The sequence below is a fragment of the Bombina bombina genome, chromosome 9, assembly GCF_027579735.1.
Source record: "Bombina bombina isolate aBomBom1 chromosome 9, aBomBom1.pri, whole genome shotgun sequence".
In the NCBI taxonomy this organism is placed as follows: Eukaryota; Metazoa; Chordata; class Amphibia; order Anura; family Bombinatoridae; genus Bombina; species Bombina bombina.
In genome coordinates this window covers 200,054,057-200,075,678 of record NC_069507.1, presented here as the reverse complement: position 1 = coordinate 200,075,678, position 21,622 = coordinate 200,054,057, and the positions used below count along the sequence as shown (strand labels likewise).

At 40.0% G+C, this 21,622-nt stretch overlaps 1 protein-coding gene across 1 annotated transcript in view; it reads left to right on the top strand.

Annotated features, from left to right (window-relative positions):
* EXOSC1 (exosome component 1) overlaps window positions 1–13,213 on the top strand; it is a 70,928-nt gene extending 57,715 nt beyond the window's left edge. Inside the window, exons 8-9 of the mRNA XM_053692974.1 lie at window positions 6,966–7,050; window positions 12,948–13,213. Coding sequence (XP_053548949.1) covers window positions 6,966–7,050; window positions 12,948–13,054 — 192 coding nt within the window. The 3' untranslated portion in view covers window positions 13,055–13,213. The remainder of the gene's footprint in view (window positions 1–6,965; window positions 7,051–12,947) is intronic.
* The last annotated feature ends 8,409 nt before the right edge of the window (window positions 13,214–21,622 follow it).

The following is a 21,622-nucleotide window of genomic DNA, read 5'->3' as shown; positions in this document are numbered from 1 at the left end:
TTAAACGATTTGAAAATTTCTGTGCAATCATTTCAAGGCATTAGGATCATATGGTGAAAATTTCATAAAGATCGGATGTTTTTTGATGATTTGGTAAAAAAGTGTGTGCCTTTTATTATTTAAAGAGACAGTAACGTTTTTTCAAAAAGTATTTTTTTCAACATTTTAGTGTTGTCTGAGTCTGTCAAACATGTCTGAGCCTTCAGATAGACCTTGTTCTTTATGTTCAAAAGCCATGGCAGTACCCCCATTGCATTTATGTTTAAAGTGTGCAAAAACATCTAAGCATTTTAAAGATCATCCAGTGACAATTAAAAATGCTGCCCAAGATGATTCCTTAACGGAGGGTAATGAGGATAGTCCTTCTTCCTCCCCCCACGTGTCTACACCAGTTACGCCTAGCGCATTGGCCCCATCACTTTACAACAATTAGCAGCAGTAATGGATAATTCCCTTGCAGCATTTTTATCCAAACTGCCAGTTTTTCCAAGAAAGCACAATAGCTCAGTTTTAAATACAGAGGATGAGCAATCTGAAGCTTTGGATAATTTATCTGTAGTACCCTCACAAAACTCAGAGGTAGCAGTGAGGGAAGGGCTGTCTGAGGGAGAAATTTCTGACACAGGAAAAGTTTCTCAGCAGGCAGAGTCAGATTCCTTAGCGTTTAAATTTAAGCTGGAACACCTCCACGTCCTGCTTAAGGAGGTTTTAGCTACGCTGGATGATTGTGACCCCATGGTGGTCCCTGAAAAATTGTGTAAGATGGACAGATTTCTAGAGGTCCCTGTATACACTGAGGCATTTCCGATCCCAAAGAGGGTGGCGGATATTGTGACTAAGGAGTGGGAGAGACCAGGTGTACCCTTTATTCCCCCACCTATCTTTAAGAAAATGTTCCCCATAAACGACCCTAGGCAGGACGCGTGGCAGACGGTCCCTAAGGTAGAGGGGGCTGTTTCAACACTGGCTAAGCGTACAACTATACCAATAGAGGACAGTTGTGCTTTCAAAGATCCTATGGATAAAAAATTGGAAGGATTGCTGAAGAAAATTTTTGTTCAGCAAGGTTTTCTACTTCAACCAATTGCCTGCATAATTCCTGTAACTACTGCAGCGGCTTTTTGGTTCGAGGCCCTGGAGGAGTCGCTCCAGAGGGAGACTTCATACGATGAGGTCATGGATAGAATTCATGCTCTAAAGCTGGCTAATTCTTTTATCACTGATGCCGCTTTCCAGTTAGCTAAACTAGCGGCGAAAAACTCAGGTTTTGCCATTATGGCGCGAAGAGCGCTTTGGCTCAAATCGTGGTCGGCGGATGTGTCGTCCAAAACAAAACTGTTAAATATTCCCTTCAAGGGGAAAACCCTATTCGGCCCAGAGCTGAAAGAAATTATTTCAGATATCACTGGGGGCAAGGGTCATGCCCTTCCACAAGATAGGCCGTTTAAGGCCAAAAATAAGGCTAATTTTCGCTCCTTTCGCAACTTCAGGAGCGGACCTGCTGCAACCTCTGCTGCCGCAAAGCAAGATAACGCTTCCCAGCCCAAAGCAACCTGAAAACCCTTGCAGGGCTGGAATAAGGGTAAACAGGCCAAGAAGCCTGCTCCTGCTACCAAGACAGCATGAAGGGGTAGCCCCTGATCCGGGATCGGATCTGGTAGGGGGCAGACTTTCTCTCTTTGCTCAGGCTTGGGCAAGAGACGTTCAGGATCCCTGGGCATTAGAAATAGTTGCTCAGGGGTACCTTCTAGAATTCAAGGATTCTCCCCCAAGGGGAAGGTTCCACATTTCTCGTTTGTCTTCAGACCAAACAAAGAAACAAACAGGCGTTCTTACACTGTGTAGAAGATCTACTAAAAATGAGTGATACACCCAGTTCCGATTGCAGAACAAGGACTGGGCTTTTACTTAAACCTGTTTGTAGTTCCCAAAAAGAAAGGAACTTTCAGGCCAATCCTGGATCTAAAAATTCTAAACAAATTCCTCAGAGTTCCGTCTTTCAAGATGGAAACCATTCGGACAATCTTGCCGATGATCCAGGAAGGTAAATATATGACTACCGTGGATCTAAAGGATGCGTATCTACATATTCCTATCCACAAAGATCACCATCAGTTCCTAAGGTTTGCCTTTCTGGACAAACATTACCAGTTCGTGGCCCTTCCTTTCGGGTTGGCCACCGCTCCCAGAATTTTCACAGAGGTGCTAGGGTCCCTCCTAGTGGTTCTAAGACCGCAGGGCATTGCAGTAGCACCTTACCTAGACGACATATTAATACAGGCGTCGTCCTTTCACAGAGCCAAGGCTCATACGGACATCGTTCTGGCCTTTCTAAGGTCTCATGGGTGGAAGGTGAACGTAGAAAGGAGTTCTCTGTCCCCGCTCACAAGGGTTCCCTTTCTGGGAACACTAATAGACTCGGTAGAAATGAAAATCTTTCTGACAGAGGTCAGGAAGTCAAAACTGCTGAATACTTGCCGAGTTCTTCATTCCATTCCTCGGCCTTCCGTGGCTCAATGCATGGAAGTAATTGGTTTAATGGTTGCGGCAATGGACGTGTAGTCCCTTTCGCCCGAATCCATCTCAGACCACTGCAGCTGTGCATGCTCAAACAGTGGAATGGAGATTACGCAGATTTGTCTCCTCAAATTCAAATGGATCAAAGAACCAGAGACTCTCTTCTCTGGTGGTTGTCTCAAGTTCACCTGTCTCAGGGAATGAGTTTCCGCAGACCGGAGTGGATCATTGTCACGACCGATGCCAGTCTGGTTGGCTGGGGTGCGGTCTGGAACTCCCTGAAGGCTCAGGGACTATGGTCTCGGGAAGAATCTCTTCTCCCGATAAACATTTTGGAGCTGAGAGCGATATTCAATACGCTCCAGGCGTGGCCTCAACTAGCAGAGGCCAAATTCATCAGGTTTCAGTCGGACAACATCACGACTGTGGCGTACATCAATCATCAGGGAGGAACAAACAGTTCCCTAGCGATGAAGGAAGTAACCAAGATCATCAAATGGGCGGAGAATCACTCCTGCCATCTATCTGCAATTCACATCCCAGGGGTAGACAACTGGGAGGCGGATTTTCTAAGTCGTCAGACTTTCCATCCGGGGGAGTGGGAACTCCACCCGGAGGTTTTTGCTCAGCTGACCCAGCTATGGGGCATTCCAGAGTTGGATCTGATGGCGTCCCGTCAGAACACCAAACTTCCCCTTTACGGATCCAGATCCAGGGATCCCAAGGCGGCATTGATAGATGCATTAATAGCGCCTTGGTCATTCAGTCTAGCTTATGTCTTTCCACCGTTTCCTCTTCTCCCTCGGCTAATAGCCAGAATCAAACAGGAGAAGGCTTCGGTAATTCTGATAGCACCTGCGTGGCCACGCAGGACTTGGTATGCAGACCTAGTGGACATGTCATCGGTCCCACCATGGAAACTGCCATCGAGGCAGGATCTTCTAATCCAAGGTCCTTTCAAGCATCCAAATCTAGTTTCTCTGCAACTGACTGCTTGGAGATTGAACGCTTAATCCTAGCTAAGCGGGGTTTCTCTGATTCAGTTATAGATACTCTGATACAGGCCATAAAGCCTGTCACCAGGAAAATTTACCATAAGATATGGCGGAAATATCTTTGGTGGTGTGAATCCAAGGGTTACTCGTAAAAGTAAAGTTAGGATTCCAAGGATATTGTCTTTTCTCCAAGAAAGTTTGGAGAAAGGTCTGTCAGCTAGTTCCTTAAAAGGACAGATATCTGCTCTGTCTATTCTGTTACACAAGCGTCTGGCAGCTGTACCAGACATTCAGGCGTTTGCACAGGCCCTAGTTAGAATCAAGCCTGTCTACAGACCTGTGGCTCCTCCATGGAGTCTAAATTTAGTTCTTTCAGTTCTTCAAGGGGTTCCGTTTGAACCTTTGCATTCCATAGATATCAAGTTATTATCTTGGAAAGTTTTGTTTTTAGTAGCGATTTCTTCTGCTCGAAGAGTTTCAGAATTGTCTGCTTTGCAGTGTGATTCACCCTATCTGGTGTTCCATGCAGATAAGGTTGTTTTACGCACTAAACCTGGTTTCCTTCCAAAGGTGGTTTCTAATAGGAATATTTACTATTTAAAGTTCTATCTAAAAGCAACCAAAGATTTCAGACAAACATCATCCTTGTTTGTTGTGTATTCTGGTAAGAGGAGAGGTCAGAAAGTGACTGCTACCTCTCTGTCATTTTGGCTGAAAAGCATCATCCGATTGGCTTATGAGACTGCTGATAAGCAGCCTCCTGAACAAATTACAGCTCATTCCACCAGAGCTGTGGCTTCCACATGGGCTTTCAAGAATGAGGCTTCTGTTGAACAGATTTGTAAGGCAGCGACTTGGTCTTCACTGCATACATTCGCCAAATTTTATAAATTCGATACTTTTGCTTCTTCGGGGGCTATTTTTGGGAGAGAGGTTTTGCAAGCAGTGGTGCCTTCCGTTTAGGTTACCTGACTTGTTCCCTCCCTTCATCCGTGTCCTATTGCTTTGGTATTGGTATCCCACAAGTAAGGATGAATCCGTGGACTGAATACACCAAGTAAGAGAAAACAGAATTTATGCTTACCTGATAAATTACTTTCTCTTACAGGTGTATTCAGTCCACGGCCCGCCCAGATATTTAAGTCAGGTTCAAATTTAATTTACAATAACTACAGTCACCACTGCACCCTATGGTTCTCCTTTTTCTCCTAACCGTCGGTCGAATGACTGGGGGGGCGGAGCCTGAGGGGAGCTATATGGACAGCTTTGCTGTGTGCTCTCTTTGCCACTTCCTGTAGGGATTGAGAATATCCCACAAGTAAGGATGAATCCGTGGACTGAATACACCTGTAAGAGAAAGTAATTTATCAGGTAAGCATAAATTCTGTTTTCTCCAAGATGGATTGGAGAAGGGGTTGTCAGCAAGTTCCTTAAAGGGACAGATTTCTGCTCTGTCTATTCTTTTGCACAAACGTCTGGCTGAGGTTCCAGACGTGCAGGCGTTTTGTCAGGCTTTAGTCAGAATTAAGCCTGTGTTTAAACCTGTTGCTCCGCCTTGGAGTTCTTAAGGTTCTTCAAGGGGTTCCGTTTGAACCTTTGCATTCCATAGATATTAAGCTCTTATCTTGGAAAGTTTTGTTTTTAGTAGCTATCTCTTCGGCTCAAAGAGTTTCGGAGTCTGCTTTACAATGTGATTCTCCTTATCTCATTTTTCATTCCGATAAGGTAGTGTTACGTACCAAACCTGGTTTTCTACCTAAGGTGGTATCTAATAAAAATATCAATCAGGAGATTGTTGTACCGTCACTGTGTCCTAATCCTTCTTCAAAGAAGGAACGTCTTTTACACAATCTTGACGTGGTTCGTGCTTTAAAGTTTTATTTACAAGCTACTAAAGATTTTCGTCAAACATCTGCATTGTTTGTTGTCTACTCTGGACAGAGGAGAGGCCAAAAGGCTTCGGCAACTTCTCTTTCTTTTTGGCTAAGGAGTATAATACGCTTAGCTTATGAGACTGCTGGTCAGCAGCCTCCTGAAAGGATTACAGCTCATTCTACTAGAGCGGTAGCTTCCACATGGGCTTTTAAGAATGAGGCTTCTGTTGAACAGATTTGTAAGGCGGCGACTTGGTCTTCGCTTCATACTTTTTCAAAATTCTATAAATTTGATACATTTGCTTCTTCGGAGGCTATTTTGGGGAGAAAGGTTTTGCAGGCAGTGGTGCCTTCCGTTTAAGCACCTGCCTTGTCCCTCCCTTCATCCGTGTCCTATAGCTTTGGTATTGGTATCCCACAAGTAATGGATGATCCGTGGACTGGATACACCTTACAAGAGAAAACAAAATTTATGCTTACCTGATAAATTTATTTCTCTTGTGGTGTATCCAGTCCACGGCCCGCCCTGTCATTTTAAGGCAGGTGTGTTTTATTTTTAAACTACAGTCACCACTGCACCCTATGGTTTCTCCCTTCTCTTGCTTGTCTTCGGTCGAATGACTGGTAGTGGCAGTTAGAGGAGGAGCTATATAGACAGCTCTGTTGTGGGTGATCCTTTTGCAGCTTCCTGTTGGGAAGGAGAATATTCCACAAGTAATGGATGATCCGTGGACTGGATACACCACAAAAGAAATAAATTTATCAGGTAAGCATAAATTTTGTTTTTTCAGGACTTAGTGTTTTTCTGTTGATGGACGTCATATGTGTGACCTTATTGAGACAAAAGACTCGCAGGACACTAAATGTCCCCCCCCCAACAGGTTTGTTTTGTAACTATATGGGTGATTTTATACCCTCCTTTTGGAGAGATTTTGGTAGGACATACTCACTGGGAAAGTTTAAATAATGTTGCAACATTTCTCCACTTGAGCAATATAGTTCATACAATGGTCAGCTCTTTAACCAATTCAGCACTGTTATGTATCAATTATTCTTTTCCATAGAACACAGGAATTTTGTATCGTGACAACTTCAGATTTGATAGCAAAGCCAAAAGTTAGATTTGTATTGGGCAGAGCTTCCCTAAATGATGCGAAGGTGTTAAAGGACCTGACCCTTCTAATCGGTTTCATTGAGTTGAAATAACAAGGGACATACCTGAGGATTACTTGTTTGATTACCTCAGCACGCTAAACAAATGTCTGTTTAAATCTTTTAAACTCTTTATATGCTGTATTATAGCACACTATGGTTAGAACACATTAATTGTGAAAACTATGCTACAGTGCAGATTAAAACAAGAGAAAACATTTTCACAGCCTTCCATCCATCATTGTAAAAAACAACTAAAAAGAAATAGTAGTTTTTCCAAGCACAAAAGTTTAGCACATTTGAACTAGTTGATTAATATTTACTAACATGGATAGTGACACCAAAATTATTATTGATGATTAAAATATCTTCTGGACTTAATTGAAATGTGTGTGTGATATTGTCTTCCTAAATGGATGCGCATTAGATATCGCTGGGAGATATCCAGTCCAATTATTTGTTATCTACAGCTGAGAATGAGCTAGGAGTTGTAGTTGCACATAGTGAAGCAGGTAAGTGGAGCTAAAATCATACCTCCTTTCTTTGTGTTGCGATTTTCTATTCACTTTATTTTATATTTGTGTATTTTGTTTTGTTTTTCTTTAGGGTTACTAAATCTTTTTAATTTTTTTTTATTAAAGGGATACTGAACCCTTTTCTCCAACATTGGTGTGTCCGGTCCACGGCGTCATCCATTACTTGTGGGATATTCTCCTCCCCTACAGGGAAAGGCAAGGAGAGCACACAGCAAGAGCTGTCCATATAGCTCCCCCTCTGGCTCCGCCCCCCAGTCATTCTCCTTGCCGCTCTGAACAAGTAGCATCTCCACGGGGATGGTGAGGAGTTTGTGGTGTTAGTTGTAGTTTTTTATTTCTTCTATCAAGAGTTTGTTATTTTAAAATAGTGCTGGTATGTACTATTTACTCTGAAACAGAAAGAGATGAAGAGTTCTGTTTAAAAGAGGAGTATGATTTTAGCAGCAGTAACTAAAATCGATTGCTGTTCCCACACAGGACTGTTGAGATGAGAGAACTTCAGTTGGGGGGAACAGTTTGCAGACTTTTCTGCTCAAGGTATGACTAGGCATTTTCTAACAAGACTGTGTAATGCTGGAAGGCTGTCATTTTTCCCTCATGGGGATCGGTAAGCCATTTTCTTAGACTTAGAAAGAATAAAGGGCTTATTATGGGCTATTAACTGGTGGACACTCTTAAGGGCTAAATCGATTGTTTATTTAAGTTTTTATTTAAAGTTTGAAGAGGATTTCACACTTATTATTTGGGGAACGTTTTTTATCGCCAGGCACTAGTTAAGACACCTTCCCAGTCAGGAAGGGCCTTTCACTGTATTAGGCAGAGCCTCATTTTCGCGCCATTATTGCACAGTTTCTTTTAAGTACAGTGCATGCAGATGCATGTGAGAGGGTCTGGTGTCCACTGAAAAAGTTCCTAGAAGGCTTGAAATACCCCCCTGGGATAGTTGAAGTCACAACAAAGGCTGTGGCTGGGACTGTAGTGGGGTTAAAATTGCAAACGGCTCCGGTTTCCACATTTTAAGGGTTAACAGCTTGAAAATTGGGGTGCAATGCTTTGAATGCATTAAGACACTGTGGTGAAAATTTGGTAAAGATTGGATAATTCCTTCATAGTTTTTCACATATTCAGTAATAAAGTGTGCCCTGTTTAACATTTAAAGAGACAGTAACGGTTTTGTTTTAAAACGTTTTTTGTACTTTATTAACCAGTTTAAGCCTGTTTAACATGTCTGTACCTTCTGATAGATCATGTTCTGTATGTATGGAAGCCAATGTGGTTCCCCCTTCAAATATATGTGATAATTGTGCCATAGCGTCCAAACACAGTAAGGACAGTATTGTCACAAATAGTAAGGTTGCCCAGGATGATTCCTCAGATGAAGGAAGTAGAGATAGTTCTACATCTTCTCCTTCTGTGTCTATACCAGTTATGCCCGCGCAGGCGACCCCTAGTACTTCTAGCGCGCCAATGCTTGTTACTATGCAACAATTGACGGCAGTAATGGATAATTCCATAGCTAATATTTTATCCAAAATGCCAGCATTTCAGAGAGAGCGCGATTGCTCTGTTTTAAACACTGTAGAGCAGGAGGGCGCTGATGATAATTTTTCTGTCATACCCTCACACCAGTCTGAAGTGGCAGTGAGGGAGGGTTTCTCAGATGGAGAAATTTCTGATACAGGAAGAATTTCTCAGCAGGCAGAACCTTATGTTGTGACATTTAAATTTAAATCAGAGCATCTCCGCGCATTACTTAAGGAGGTGCTATCTACTCTGGATGATTGTGACAATCTGGTCATCCCAGAAAACTTGTGCAAGATGGACAAGTTCCTAGAGGTCCCGGTGCACCCTGATGCCTTTCCGATACCTAAACGGGTGGCGGACATAGTGAATAAGGAGTGGGAGAAGCCAGGCATACCTTTTTGTCCCTCCTCCTATATTTAAGAAATTGTTCCCTATGGTCGACCCCAGGAAGGACATATGGCAAACAGTCCCTAAGGTCGACGGGGCGGTTTCTACACTAGCCAAACGCACGACCATTCCCATTGAGGACAATTGTGCTTTCAAAGATCCTATGGATACAAAATTGGAGGGTTTGCTTAAAAAGATTTTTGTACAGCAAGGTTACCTCCTTCAACCTATTTCGTGCATTATTCCTATCTGGTTCGAGGAACTGGAAAAGTCGCTCAGTAGGGAGACTCCGTATGAGGAAGTCATGGACAGAATTCACGAACTTAAGTAGACGCCGCTTTGCAGTTAGCAAGATTAGCGGCGAAAAATTCAGGGTTTGCAATTGTGGCGCGCAGAGCGCTCTGGCTAAAGTCTTGGTCGGCGCATGTATCTTCCAAGACAAAATTGCTTAATATCCCTTTCAAAGGTAAGACCCTTTTTGGGCCAGAATTGAAAGAAATTATTTCAGACATCACTGGGGGAAAGGGCCATGCTCTCCCACAGGATAGGCCTTTCAAGGCTAAGATTAAGTCCAATTTTCGTTCCTTTCGCAATTTCAGGAACGGACCGGCTTCTAACTCGGCAGCCTCTAGACAAGAGGGTAACGCTTCCCAGACTAAACCAGCTTGGAAACCAATGCAAGGCTGGAATAACGGTAAACAGGCCAAGAAGCCTGCTGCTGCTACCAAGACAGCATGAAGGGGTAGCCCCCGATCCGGGACCGGATCTAGTAGGGGACAGACTCTCTCTCTTTGCTCAGGCTTGGGCAAGAGATGTTCAGGATCCCTGGACACTAGAAATAGTCTCTCAGGGTTATCTTCTAGAATTCAAGGAACTACCCCCAAGGGGAAGGTTCCACGTTTCTCACTTATCTTCAAACCAAATAAGTAGACAGACATTCTTACATTGTGTAGAAGACCTGTTAAAGATGGGAGTGATACACCCAGTTCCAACTGTGGAACAAGGTCAGGGGTTTTTACTCAAATCTGTTTGTAGTTCCCAAAGAAGAGGGAACTTTCAGACCAATTCTGGATTTAAAAATTCTAAACAAATTTCTCAGAGTTCCATCGTTCAAAATGGAAACCATTCGAACAATTTTACCTACAATCCAGGAGGGTCAATATATGACTACCGTGGATTTAAAGGATGCGTATCTACATATTCCTATCCACAAAGATCATCCTCAGTTCCTAAGGTTCGCCTTTCTGGACAAACATTATCAGTTCGTGGCTCTCCCATTCGGACTAGCCACTGCTCCCAGAATTTTCACAAAGGTGCTCTGGTCCCTTCTAACGGTTCTAAGACCAAGGGGCATTGCAGTGGCACCTTATCTGGACGACATTCTAATTCAAGCGTCGTCACTTTCCAAGGCAAAGGCTCATACAGACATTGTTCTAGCCTTTCTCAGATCTCACGGGTGGAAGGTGAACGTAGAAAAGAGTTCCCTGTCTCCGTCGACAAGAGTTCCCTTTTTGGGAACAATAATAGATTCTTTTGAAATGAAGATCTTCCTGACAGAAGTCAGAAAGTCAAAGCTTCTAAACGCTTGTCAAGTTCTTCTCTCTATTCTGCAGCCTTCCATAGCTCAGTGCATGGAAGTAGTAGGGTTGATGGTTGCAGCAATGGACATAGTTCCTTTTGCTCGAATTCATCTAAGACCATTACAACTGTGCATGTTCCAGTAGACAGGATCACCTGTCTCAGGGAATGAGTTTCTGCAGACCAAAGTGGGTCATTGTCACGACCGACGCCAGTCTATCAGGCTGGGGCGCGGTCTGGGATTCCCTGAAAACTCAGGGTTTATGGTCTCGGGAAGAGTCTCTTCTCCCGATCAACATCCTGGAGCTGAGAGCGATATTCAATGCTCTCCGGGCTTGACCTCATCTAGCGAAGGCCGGATACATAAGATTCCAGTCAGATAACATGACGACTGTAGCTTACATCAACCATCAGGGAGGAACAAGGAGTTCCTTGGCGATGAGAGAGGTATCCAAGATCATCAAATGGGCGGAGGATCACTCCTGCCACCTATCTGCAATCCACATCCCAGGAGTAGACAACTGGGAGGCGGATTATCTGAGTCGTCAGATTTTCTATCCGGGGGAGTGGGAACTCCACCCGGAGGTGTTAGCCCAGTTGACTCAATTATGGGGCATTCCAGACATGGATCTGATGGCGTCTCGTCAGAACTTCAAGGTTCCTTGCTACGGGTCCAGATCCAGGGATCCCAAGGCCACTCTAGTGGATGCATTAGTGGCGCCTTGGTCGTTCAACCTAGCTTATGCGTTTCCACCGTTCCCTCCTTCCCAGGCTTGTAGCCAGGATCAAACAGGAGAAGGCCTCGGTGATTCTGATAGCTCCTGCGTGGCCGCGCAGGACTTGGTATGCAGACCTGGTGAATATGTCATCGGCTCCATCATGGAAGCTACCTTTGAGACAGGTTCTTCTAGTACAAGGTCCATTCGAACATCCAAATCTAATTTCTCTGCAGCTGACTGCTTGGAAATTGAACGTTTGATTTTATCCAAGCGTGGGTTTTCAGATTCAGTGATAGATACTCTGGTCCAAGCCAGAAAACCTGTGTCTAGAAAGATTTACCATAAAATATGGAAAAGATATATCTGTTGGTGTGAATCCAAGGGATTCTCCTAGAGTAAGATTAAAATTCCTAAGATCCTCTCCTTTCTCCAAGAAGGTTTGGATAAGGGATTATCAGCGAGTTCTCTTAAAGGACAGATTTCTGCTTTATCTGTCTTGTTATACAAACGACTGGCAGCTGTGCCAGAGGTACAGGCTTTGGTCAGAATCAAACCTGTTTACAGACCCTTGACTCCTCCTTGGAGTCTAAATTTAGTTCTTTCAGTTCTTCAGGGGGTTCCGTTTTTAAACCCTTACATTCCATAGATATCAAGTTGCTATCTTGGAAAGTTCTGTTTTTGGTTGCTATTTCTTCTGCTAGAAGAGTTTCTGAATTATCTGCTTTGCAGTGTGATCCACCCTATCTGGTGTTCCAAAAGTGCTACCCAGCTTCTTGAACCAAAAATGGGCCAGCTCCTAAGCTTACATTCCTCAATGAAAAAGAATTGATAATATGAGTAAATAAGAAAGTTGCTTAAATTGCATGCTCTATAATGTAACCCTTTAAGAATAAAAAGTATGTAACAGGAAATCGTATCTAGTTAGCACAAGAATATTGAGGTATAATAGACATCAAATATAAAGAGTCAAAAAGAGAAACTAATAGTAACCAATTTGCAGTTTAAGATGGTTTCCCTCTTACTAGCATTGAAGGTTGAGCTATGTTTTTTTGTTTTTTGTTTTTTTTACCCGTGAGGGGTAGATACATTGAGATCCCTCTTGGCTAGTTGTCCATATAATCAAGTTCATCAACAAACTCTTGGTGATAAAATCATTCACATCCCCTTGGTTTTAACACGAGTAGTAATTTAGACAGCCATGTGATTTTCTGTTCCTCTCTACCCCACTCAACCACCAATAACCTGAGTTTGCACGCTCCTGTATCACTCCTCTGATATCCTCCTTAAACGCTCCTGTATCACCTGTCTGATGTCCTCCTTAAACGCTCCTGTATCACCCGTCTGATGTCCTCCTTAAACGCTCCTGTATCACCCGTCTGATGTCCTCCTTAAACGCTCCTGTATCACCCCTCTGATATCCTCCTTAAATGCTCCTGTATCACCCCTCTGATATCCTCCTTAAAGCTTTACATTACATTTGCATCCACAAGGTTTAAAACCCTCAATATTACATATACAGAAAAGAAAGTCAAACTTTATTGTCCATTTAATACTGCAAAATGTATTTGGGGAAATAGATTCTGTAGAATTGTGTACAAATTGTGTACAAATAACATAATTAAACCTTCCAGCATTGTAATTCCTAATGTATTTTTCTCACTGTAGGAGCAACCATGGTGCCGATCAGCTGGTGTGAGATGCAGTGCCCAAGGACGCATATTAAAGAGCAGAGGAAGGTGGCACGTGTGCAGCCAGAGTTCCTTCAAACATAGAAGCATATCTTGTCTATTAGGAACCATTCTTTTAACACCTATGAACAGATCTGTAACCACTATGTGGTTAGACCATTCAATATCTACAATGGGGAAAATTGTATATTGTATTTTTTTTAACGTTGAATTAAACACTTCTGTGCTTTTATTACCATTGTAGCCTATCTCCTTGTTTTTTGTTTTGTTTTTTTTAAAGCTGTGGAACATGTACCCTTGTAGGTACTTGAACATAAGTAAGGGGAGCTCTTCGTATTGCTTCTAATTATATAAAAAAAAAAAGTTTGCTCACATATATTAGCATTATCAAAAAAAAATGTTATACATATGTTAGCATTATCAAAAATAAATGTTACAAAGTCAGTGGGTCCTGATAATATTCATCCAAGGGTTTTAAAAGAACTTCGATCAGTGCTAACTGTCCCATTAACTGATCTGTTTAATCAGTCACTATTAACAGGAGCTGTCCCAGATGATTGGAAAATAGCAAATGTAATACCTCTTCATAAAAAGGGCAGTAGAGAAGAATCTGGCAACTACAGGCCAGTTAGTTTAACTTCAGTAGTAGGGAAATTAATGGAAAGCCTCTTAAAAGAAAGAATTATGACTTACATAAAGACAAACAATTTAGAGAACCAAAATCAGCATGGTTTTACTTCAGGGAGATCATGTCAGACTAATCTAATTGATTTCTTTGATTATGTAAAAAAAGTATTAGACAAGGGAGGAGCAGTTGATGTAGCATATCTAGATTTCAGCAAAGCATTTGACACCGTCCCACACAATAAACTTATTAACAAACTATATCTCCTTGGTCTAGATTCAAAAATTGTGAACTGGGTGGAATGCTGGCTTAAGGACAGAAAACAAAGTGTCCTAGTAAATGGAGTTCATTCAGCAGAGGGGTCTGTTACTAGTGGTGTTTCTCAGGGGTCAGTTCTGGGGCCTGTTTTGTTTAACATATTTATCTGCGATATCAGCAAAGGGCTACAGGGGAAAGTATGTCTCTTTGCAGATGATACAAAAATTTGCAACAGAGTGGATGTTCCAGGGGGGGGTAGACAAAATGAGAAGTGATATACAACAATTGGAGGATTGGACAAACGACTGGGATCTAAAGTTTAACACAGCAAAGTGTAAAATAATGCATTTAGGGAAGAAAAATCCAAATGTTAATTACAGACTCAATGACACTTTACTGACTGTTACAGACGAGGAACAGGACTTGGGAATTATTATTTCAGATGATTTAAAACTTAGTAAACAATGTAGTAATGCAGCAAGTAAGGCTAGCAGAATGCTTGGATGTATTGGTAGAGGTATTTGCAGCAGAAATAGGTTCTTATGCCACTTTATAGATCATTAGTTAGGCCTCATCTTGAGTATTGTGTGCAGTTCTGGAGGCCATATCTTCAGAAGGATATTAACAAACTTGAATCTGTGCAAAGGAGGGCTACCAAAATGGTACATGGTCTAAAAAATAAAACTTACCAGGACAGGCTCAATTACCTAAATATGTATATCTTAGAGGAGAGAAGGGAAAGAGGTGATATGATAGCAACTTTCAAGTACATTAAAGGGTTTAGTAAAACTGAGGCTGTGGGTATTTTACATAAAATGGAAAATTCAAGAACAAGGGGTCATGAGCTCAAGCTAAAGGGTAGTAGATTCAGGAGTAATTTGAGGAAGCACTTCTTTACAGAAAGAGTGATTGATTTATGGAATAAACTTCCTCAAGAGGTAGTAGCAACAAACACTGTGGGGGACTTTAAAAATGTATGGGACAAGCATAGGGCTATCCTACGAACTAGATAAGTTTATACTGTTAGGTAAGGTCGGGCAGACTTGCTGGGCCTATGGCTCTTATCTGCCGTCAATATCTATGTTTCTATATACATTCAGCTAAGTAAATAGCGTGAAATGTAACCGGTGAAGTGTTCATATTGTGAAAAGTGCTTCCAAGGAAGAACCTAAAGAATTTATCTTAATTCCTTTACAGTATAGTTGCCATGCAAGAATAATGTTCTTGAAGACAAATCATTTCTGTATCTTAATCGGCCCTTTTTAAAGAGAAGGGTGCACATAGGATAGATTACGTCTGAAAAGATGTAACGTAACTTTTTTTCCGTATTCTAATCTATTGCAAATTTGAGTAGAGATATACTTTGGTAAAGCTAAGCCATCCGACCTATCAGATAAGAACAATATATAAGTTGAACGTGTTCTTTTCCCTTGGCACATAAAATATAAGCACATTTTGTTAAAACTACCAATATCCTTTCCGCTTCATAATTAAAGGTAAATGTTGCAATAGACCTAAAATGCGTGGAACGATAATTTTATCAACATTATTCATGCAGAAAGTGAGATTGGAAGAGATTACCAAATTGTAAGATCCTTATTACATCTATCTAGACACGATGTAAAATGTTGTGTGCACCCTACGTTAGCATTTTTACTGATGTTGATGCCTAGATATTTGATTTGTTCTGCATTCTTAAACGGGCAAGAGCCTTGATTTAATACGAGCAATCCAAAGTATTTCTGATTTCTCAGGATTCATTTTATATCCTGAGAAAGAACTAAACTGGTGTGATAGGTCAAGAAATTGACTAAAGTTACATTTTGTATCACTAAGAAATACTAATAAATCATCTGCAAATAAATATAATACCATTTTATTTTTCCCGAAATGAATTCTGGTCATTTCCTGTCTTAGAATAACCACAATGGGTTAAATTGAACGATTAACACGCAAAGGTGAAAGGGGGCAATTCTGTCTAGTACTCTTTGCCAAGTTAATATTGGGTGTTAAAAAAAAATATACAAGAAAATGGCGAAAAGGGAAACAAAGTATCTGGAAATCTAATGTACAAATGGTGCAGACCTTTTAAATCACGAAAAAATTAATCATTATCTAAAAAGAGAGAATGTAAGAGAGTAATGATTTATACTCTCAAGACAGAAAAGGATTTTAGTACTTCATACCATATTTATAAATTCATACCACAAAATAATAAGCATATTTCATTTATTTTTTCAAACATATATATACGGTATATATTTGTGTGGGAAGTAGAATACAACTGTAACTAGTACAGCTGCAAGCTTCCTGGTATTGGGTGTGCAAAACTTCAGTACAATCTACAATAGGATATTAGGTACACAATGCTTATAATAATTCTGAGAAATAAAACTAGTATAGACTGGTTAAGAAACAATATCTATCCTCAATATAAATTCACATATGAATAAATACATATATGTGTACTTGTAAATGAGTATTTCCATATAATATAAATACTTTATATAAATTCAGAAAGTCTTTCAAAGATTAATGTAAAGGCTTATACTCATACAAAAATATATTTATATTCATGTGTGTATACTTTGGGGGGAGAACATACCACTGGCTGCTATGAATGAACCTCCCAGTGGACGGAGAACCCTTTCTAGGTAATCCCTTAAATAAAATGTTTGAAAAGAAGAGTGCTGGAAGGAATTCAGCGCCAGTTAGTGTGCCCACTAAAAATATATATTGTTGTATTAGGAATTTGTAAACATTGGATATGGCAGTGTGAAATAAAACATCTGTTTCTGAAAGTAATTCACAATAACGATACGGTATCGTTATTGTGAATTAATTTCAGAAACAGAAGCCATTGCTGACAAAACTCTTGTTTTGTTACTTTTTAAATCAAGTTTACACTTTATATTTACATTGTCCTTGGATAATAATATATACAGTAAAAAGGGTTACATTTTGCACACCTTGCTATTATAAAGACTTATTTTACCTACAACTCCTATTTGGATATATTGGATTTTCTCTAAAGCTATTGCAAAGATCTTACTAAGTCCTGGAAATACAGAGCTATTGTGCAACAAATTCCTACAATCATCACTACAAAAAGACCACTACTTCTACTAAGGATTACAGATCCAGAGAATGTAAACAGGCAATCTATTGAGGAGACTGTGTGACAACTTATCCTACTATCTGGAGACGAATCACTTATTAAAGTTGGGTGAATAACGGTTTGGAGACAACGGGGGCGGAGCTTGAGCGAACTATACAGCATTCACAGCACTTGTTGGGAATCCACCTGATCACGCCTCACACTTACCTCATACGATTGGGTGTGTGTCTAGTAAGTAGATTATATAAGCCTCAGTGGATATTAACTGTTTTGAAACTCCCGAATTGTTAAGACTCACCATCTCATCTTGCAACTTGGGATTACTATCACTGCTATCGGCATCATTAACCTGTAATTTGGAACTATTACCACTATTATCTTCATGTTCTCATTTGACAAAAGATAAAATTACTACTGTTATTAGCATTGTGCTGTCTTCAATATCCATGTGACTGATGATGGAACCTAATATGCAACACAGCTTCCTTTAAACAACAGATGATTTGTGGCTCCTCCATTATCTTCTACTATTTCCCTCATTTATGAGCCCTTATTTACAAGCTCTTGACCCAAGCCCCTCCTGTATATCTCCCAGACAGCATGGAAAATTGGGAACGAGACTTGAAGGTTTTAATATTTCCTCACCAAAGCAGTTGTATATTCCTCTCCATTTCATTTTCCTCTATCACTAGACTTAGTTGAGATGAATGATAAAATAATACATATGTGGTATTATATCCCTAGGTATTATATCCCTAACAAATTGCATAGATTATTCAAAAATAGAATAAATGTTGGAGGTGTGGTTACGTTATTAGCAACCAAGGGCATATGTGTGGTGGTGGTGTTTAACTATCAATGATTATTGGAGACTAATTTGCATAAATAGAAAAAGTATTAAGCAGTTTTCCCTTGATATTTTGGTTTGGTTGCTAAATAAACTACTCTCACAGGAAGTTATTCCAAATTAATAGTGTAGAGCTGTATTTTGACATGGGGTTACAGGGACATGTACACTAGATTTTTTCCTTTGCATAAATGTTTTGTAGATAATCCATTTATATAACCCAGCTGGGAGCGTTTTTGTAACAATGTATATTTTTGCTTATTTTTTAATAACGTAATGATTTTCAGACTCCGAAACAAGCGCCACAGTATCAGATACAGCATATACACTTGTTGTACAGACTAGTCCTGTTTGTGTCATCTGTCTTTTCATATGAAGGGAAAGGGGGGAGGGACTGCTCTTATTTTCCCAGCCCTCAGAGGCACTTTAAATGATAACAGGTGTGTACTGACTCCTATTTAACATGATTTTGAATGTGATTGCTTCATTCTGAACACAGCTACATCCCCAGTTATAAAAGGGTGTTCACACTTATGCAACCATATTATTTTAGTTTTTTATTTCCCTTTACTTAAAAGATTTCAGTTTGTTTTTCAATTGAGTTGTACAGTTTATAGGTCACATTAAAGGTGGAAAAAGTTCTGAAATGATTTATCTTTGTCTCATTTTTTTACATCACAGAAACCTGACATTTTAACAGGGGTGTGTAGACTTTTTATATCCACTGAATATACAATTATTTTTTTATTACCATCTCAAAATGTTTATTGTCCCTTTTAATAATGTATATTTAGACTTTTGAACAGGCTTTGTGGAGTGGATATATTAAAGTTCCTATATATTATTTAGCATCTAATATAATTGTACCCTAGCAAGTTAATTAAATATATTGTTATAAAGTTTAAATTTTAAAATGATTCAGAGTTTCATGTCTCATCGTATCGTCTTTGTACAATGTTTAATTCATATTTTCAATAAAGCTGAATAAAACAAGCAAAGAAAAAAAATTAATAATGAATATCTTGAAATAGTTTTTCAATAGTCAATCTCTACCCACTAAAGCCAATTAGAGAAAGATATGTAGCAGAGTAGGCTTTGAGAAATTTGCAGTGTGCATGCACAGCTCTGAGAATTAGAAAATTCACAATTTTCAGAGCTAAACACAGTCACACTCATATGGCAATCTGCACTGTCACATGAGGTACACAAATACATGATGTTATTGTAAATTCTCTGATATTAGCAACCTAGCAATGTAAAATGTGTATATTGCGTATATAGCTGATGCCTGTTGCATTTAAAGGTAGCGGGTAAGAAGTCAAAGGGCTAGATTATGAGTGGAGCGCTATTCATCACTTCTACTCGCATGCTAACTCTGCTTGACTTTGGCTCTTTGTCTGTGTCAGGTAGCGTGTATTACAAGTTGAAAGTAAAGGTTTTTTTGCTTGCACGCTAACCTGACGCAAGCAAAAAGCCAAAGTTACATTACAGAAAATAAAAAACTACCAAAAATAAAAAACAGTTATGCCTATTCTAAAACCAAAGCCCTACTAAAAAAAACTCAAAATAAAAAAAAACTATACTAACACTAAACTATAGCAAAAGCCCTTAGAAGGGCTTTTTGTAGGGCATTGCCCTAAAGTGATTTAGCTCTTTTTCACAAAAAATACTAACCCATTCTATAAAACAAGTAACCCCCCACCCCCAAAAAAGGCTATCTAAAAGAAACTTCTCTAAAAATTGCCCTGAAAAAGGCATTTGGTTGAGCATCTAGCTCTTTTGCTGCCCAAAAAGAAAACAAAAAAACCTTATTTATCAATAAACCCCAAAGATGGTACTCATCAAGTTGAATCCGGCTCCTGCGTGGTGATCCATCTTCTTCTCGGGGGCGATCTATCTTCATCCATCTTCTTTTCTTCAGATCCTCCATCCCCTGATGTCCTCTTCATGCGGTCACCCACATCAGCTTTCATTCTATTGGCTGATTTCAATTTGAAAATGAAAATAAACCAATAGGAATGCAAGGGTTCCCCTATATTAAGGAGGTACCTCGCATTCAGTGGGTAACCGCATGAAGAGGACGTCAGGGATGGAAGATAAGTAGAAAAGAAGATGGATGAAGATATTAGACCACCGCCAGAATGAAGATGGACCACCAACACCACATAGGAGCTGGATTCAACTTTGGTGAGTACCATCTTTGGGGTTTAGTGATAGGCTTTTTGGGTGTTTTTTTAGAATAGGTTTTTGTTTTGTTTTTAGAATAGAGTTTTTTGGACAGCAAAAGAGCTAAGTGTCCTTCTAAGAGCAATGCCTAACTAAATTCCCTTTTCAGGGCAATTTTTAGAGACCATTTTTTTAGATAGCCTTTATTTTGGGAGTTTGGGGGTACTTGTAGAATGGGTTAGTATTTTTTTTCTAAAAAGGAGTTAAAATCACTTTAGGTGAATGTTCTACAAAAAGCCCTTCTAAAGGCTATTGCTATAGTTTAGTGTTAGTATAGGTTTTATTTTTAAGTGGGGCTTTAGCTTTAGAATAGGCATAACTGATTTTTTTATTTTTGGTAAATTGTTTTTTTTTTTTTTCTGTAATGTTACCCCCCCCCCCCCCAGTAATGTTAGTTTTTGGTTTATTTCTTTGTAAGTTAGGGGGTGTTAGGTTAGGTGGTATTTTGCGATGGGGTTGTGGCGGTTTAGGGGTTAATAGTGCAGAGCGGTATTTTGCCATGGGGTTGTGGCGGTTTAGGGGTTAATAGTGTAGAGCGGTATTTTGCCATGGGGTTGTGGCGGTTTAGGGGTTAATAGTGTAGAGCGGTATTTTGCCATGGGGTTGTGGCGGTTTAGGGGTTAATAGTGTAGAGCGGTATTTTGCCATGGGGTTGTGGCGGTTTAGAGGTTAATAGTGTAGAGCGGTATTTTGCCATGGGGTTGTGGCGGTTTAGGGGTTAATAGTGTAGAGCGGTATTTTGCCATGGGGTTGTGGCGGTTTAGGGGTTAATAGTGTAGAGCGGTATTTTGCCATGGGGTTGTGGCGGTTTAGGGGTTAATAGTGTAGAGCGGTATTTTGCCATGGGGTTGTGGCGGTTTAGGGGTTAATAGTGTAGAGCTGTATTTTGACATGGGGTTACAGGGACATGTACACTAGATTTTTTTCTTTGCATAAATGTTTTGTAGATGATCCATTTATATAACCCAGCTGGGAGTGTTTTTGAAACAATGTATATTTTTGCTTATTTTTTAATAACATTGTAATGATTTTCAGACTCTTAAACAAGCGCCACATTATCAGATACAGTATATACACTTGTTGTACACTACTCCTGTTTGTGTCATATGAAGGGAAAGGGGGGAGGGAATGCTCTTGTTTTCCCAGCCCTTTTCACTGGGTGTCTCTGCCTAACCCATTAACAGTGCTAAACTGGGAGCTTCCAAGTAAGTATTTACAATATTATTTACACACCTAATAAATATCACGAAGTAGCTTGATTTTTAGTTGACTATTATGTGATTCCAATCAAATATTTATAGAATTATGTTTTCTTTTCTTTTGGTTGCTTACAAGTAGGAAAATACATGAAAAATAAATAAAAAAAAAACTGTAATAAACGTGGATTCTGTTATTTTCACAGGAGTCACATGGTTGTGGTTACACCGTCTGTCCCTAATTGTTTTATATCCTAATGTCGTTTCATAGTCCGTTCGCCAACCCTTCTTTTTCCGTACACACACAGACGCACATATAAATGATTTAGTTACAGTTCGCTGATGTGCAGCATCTAATAAGCTAAACTACTTCCGCACCTAC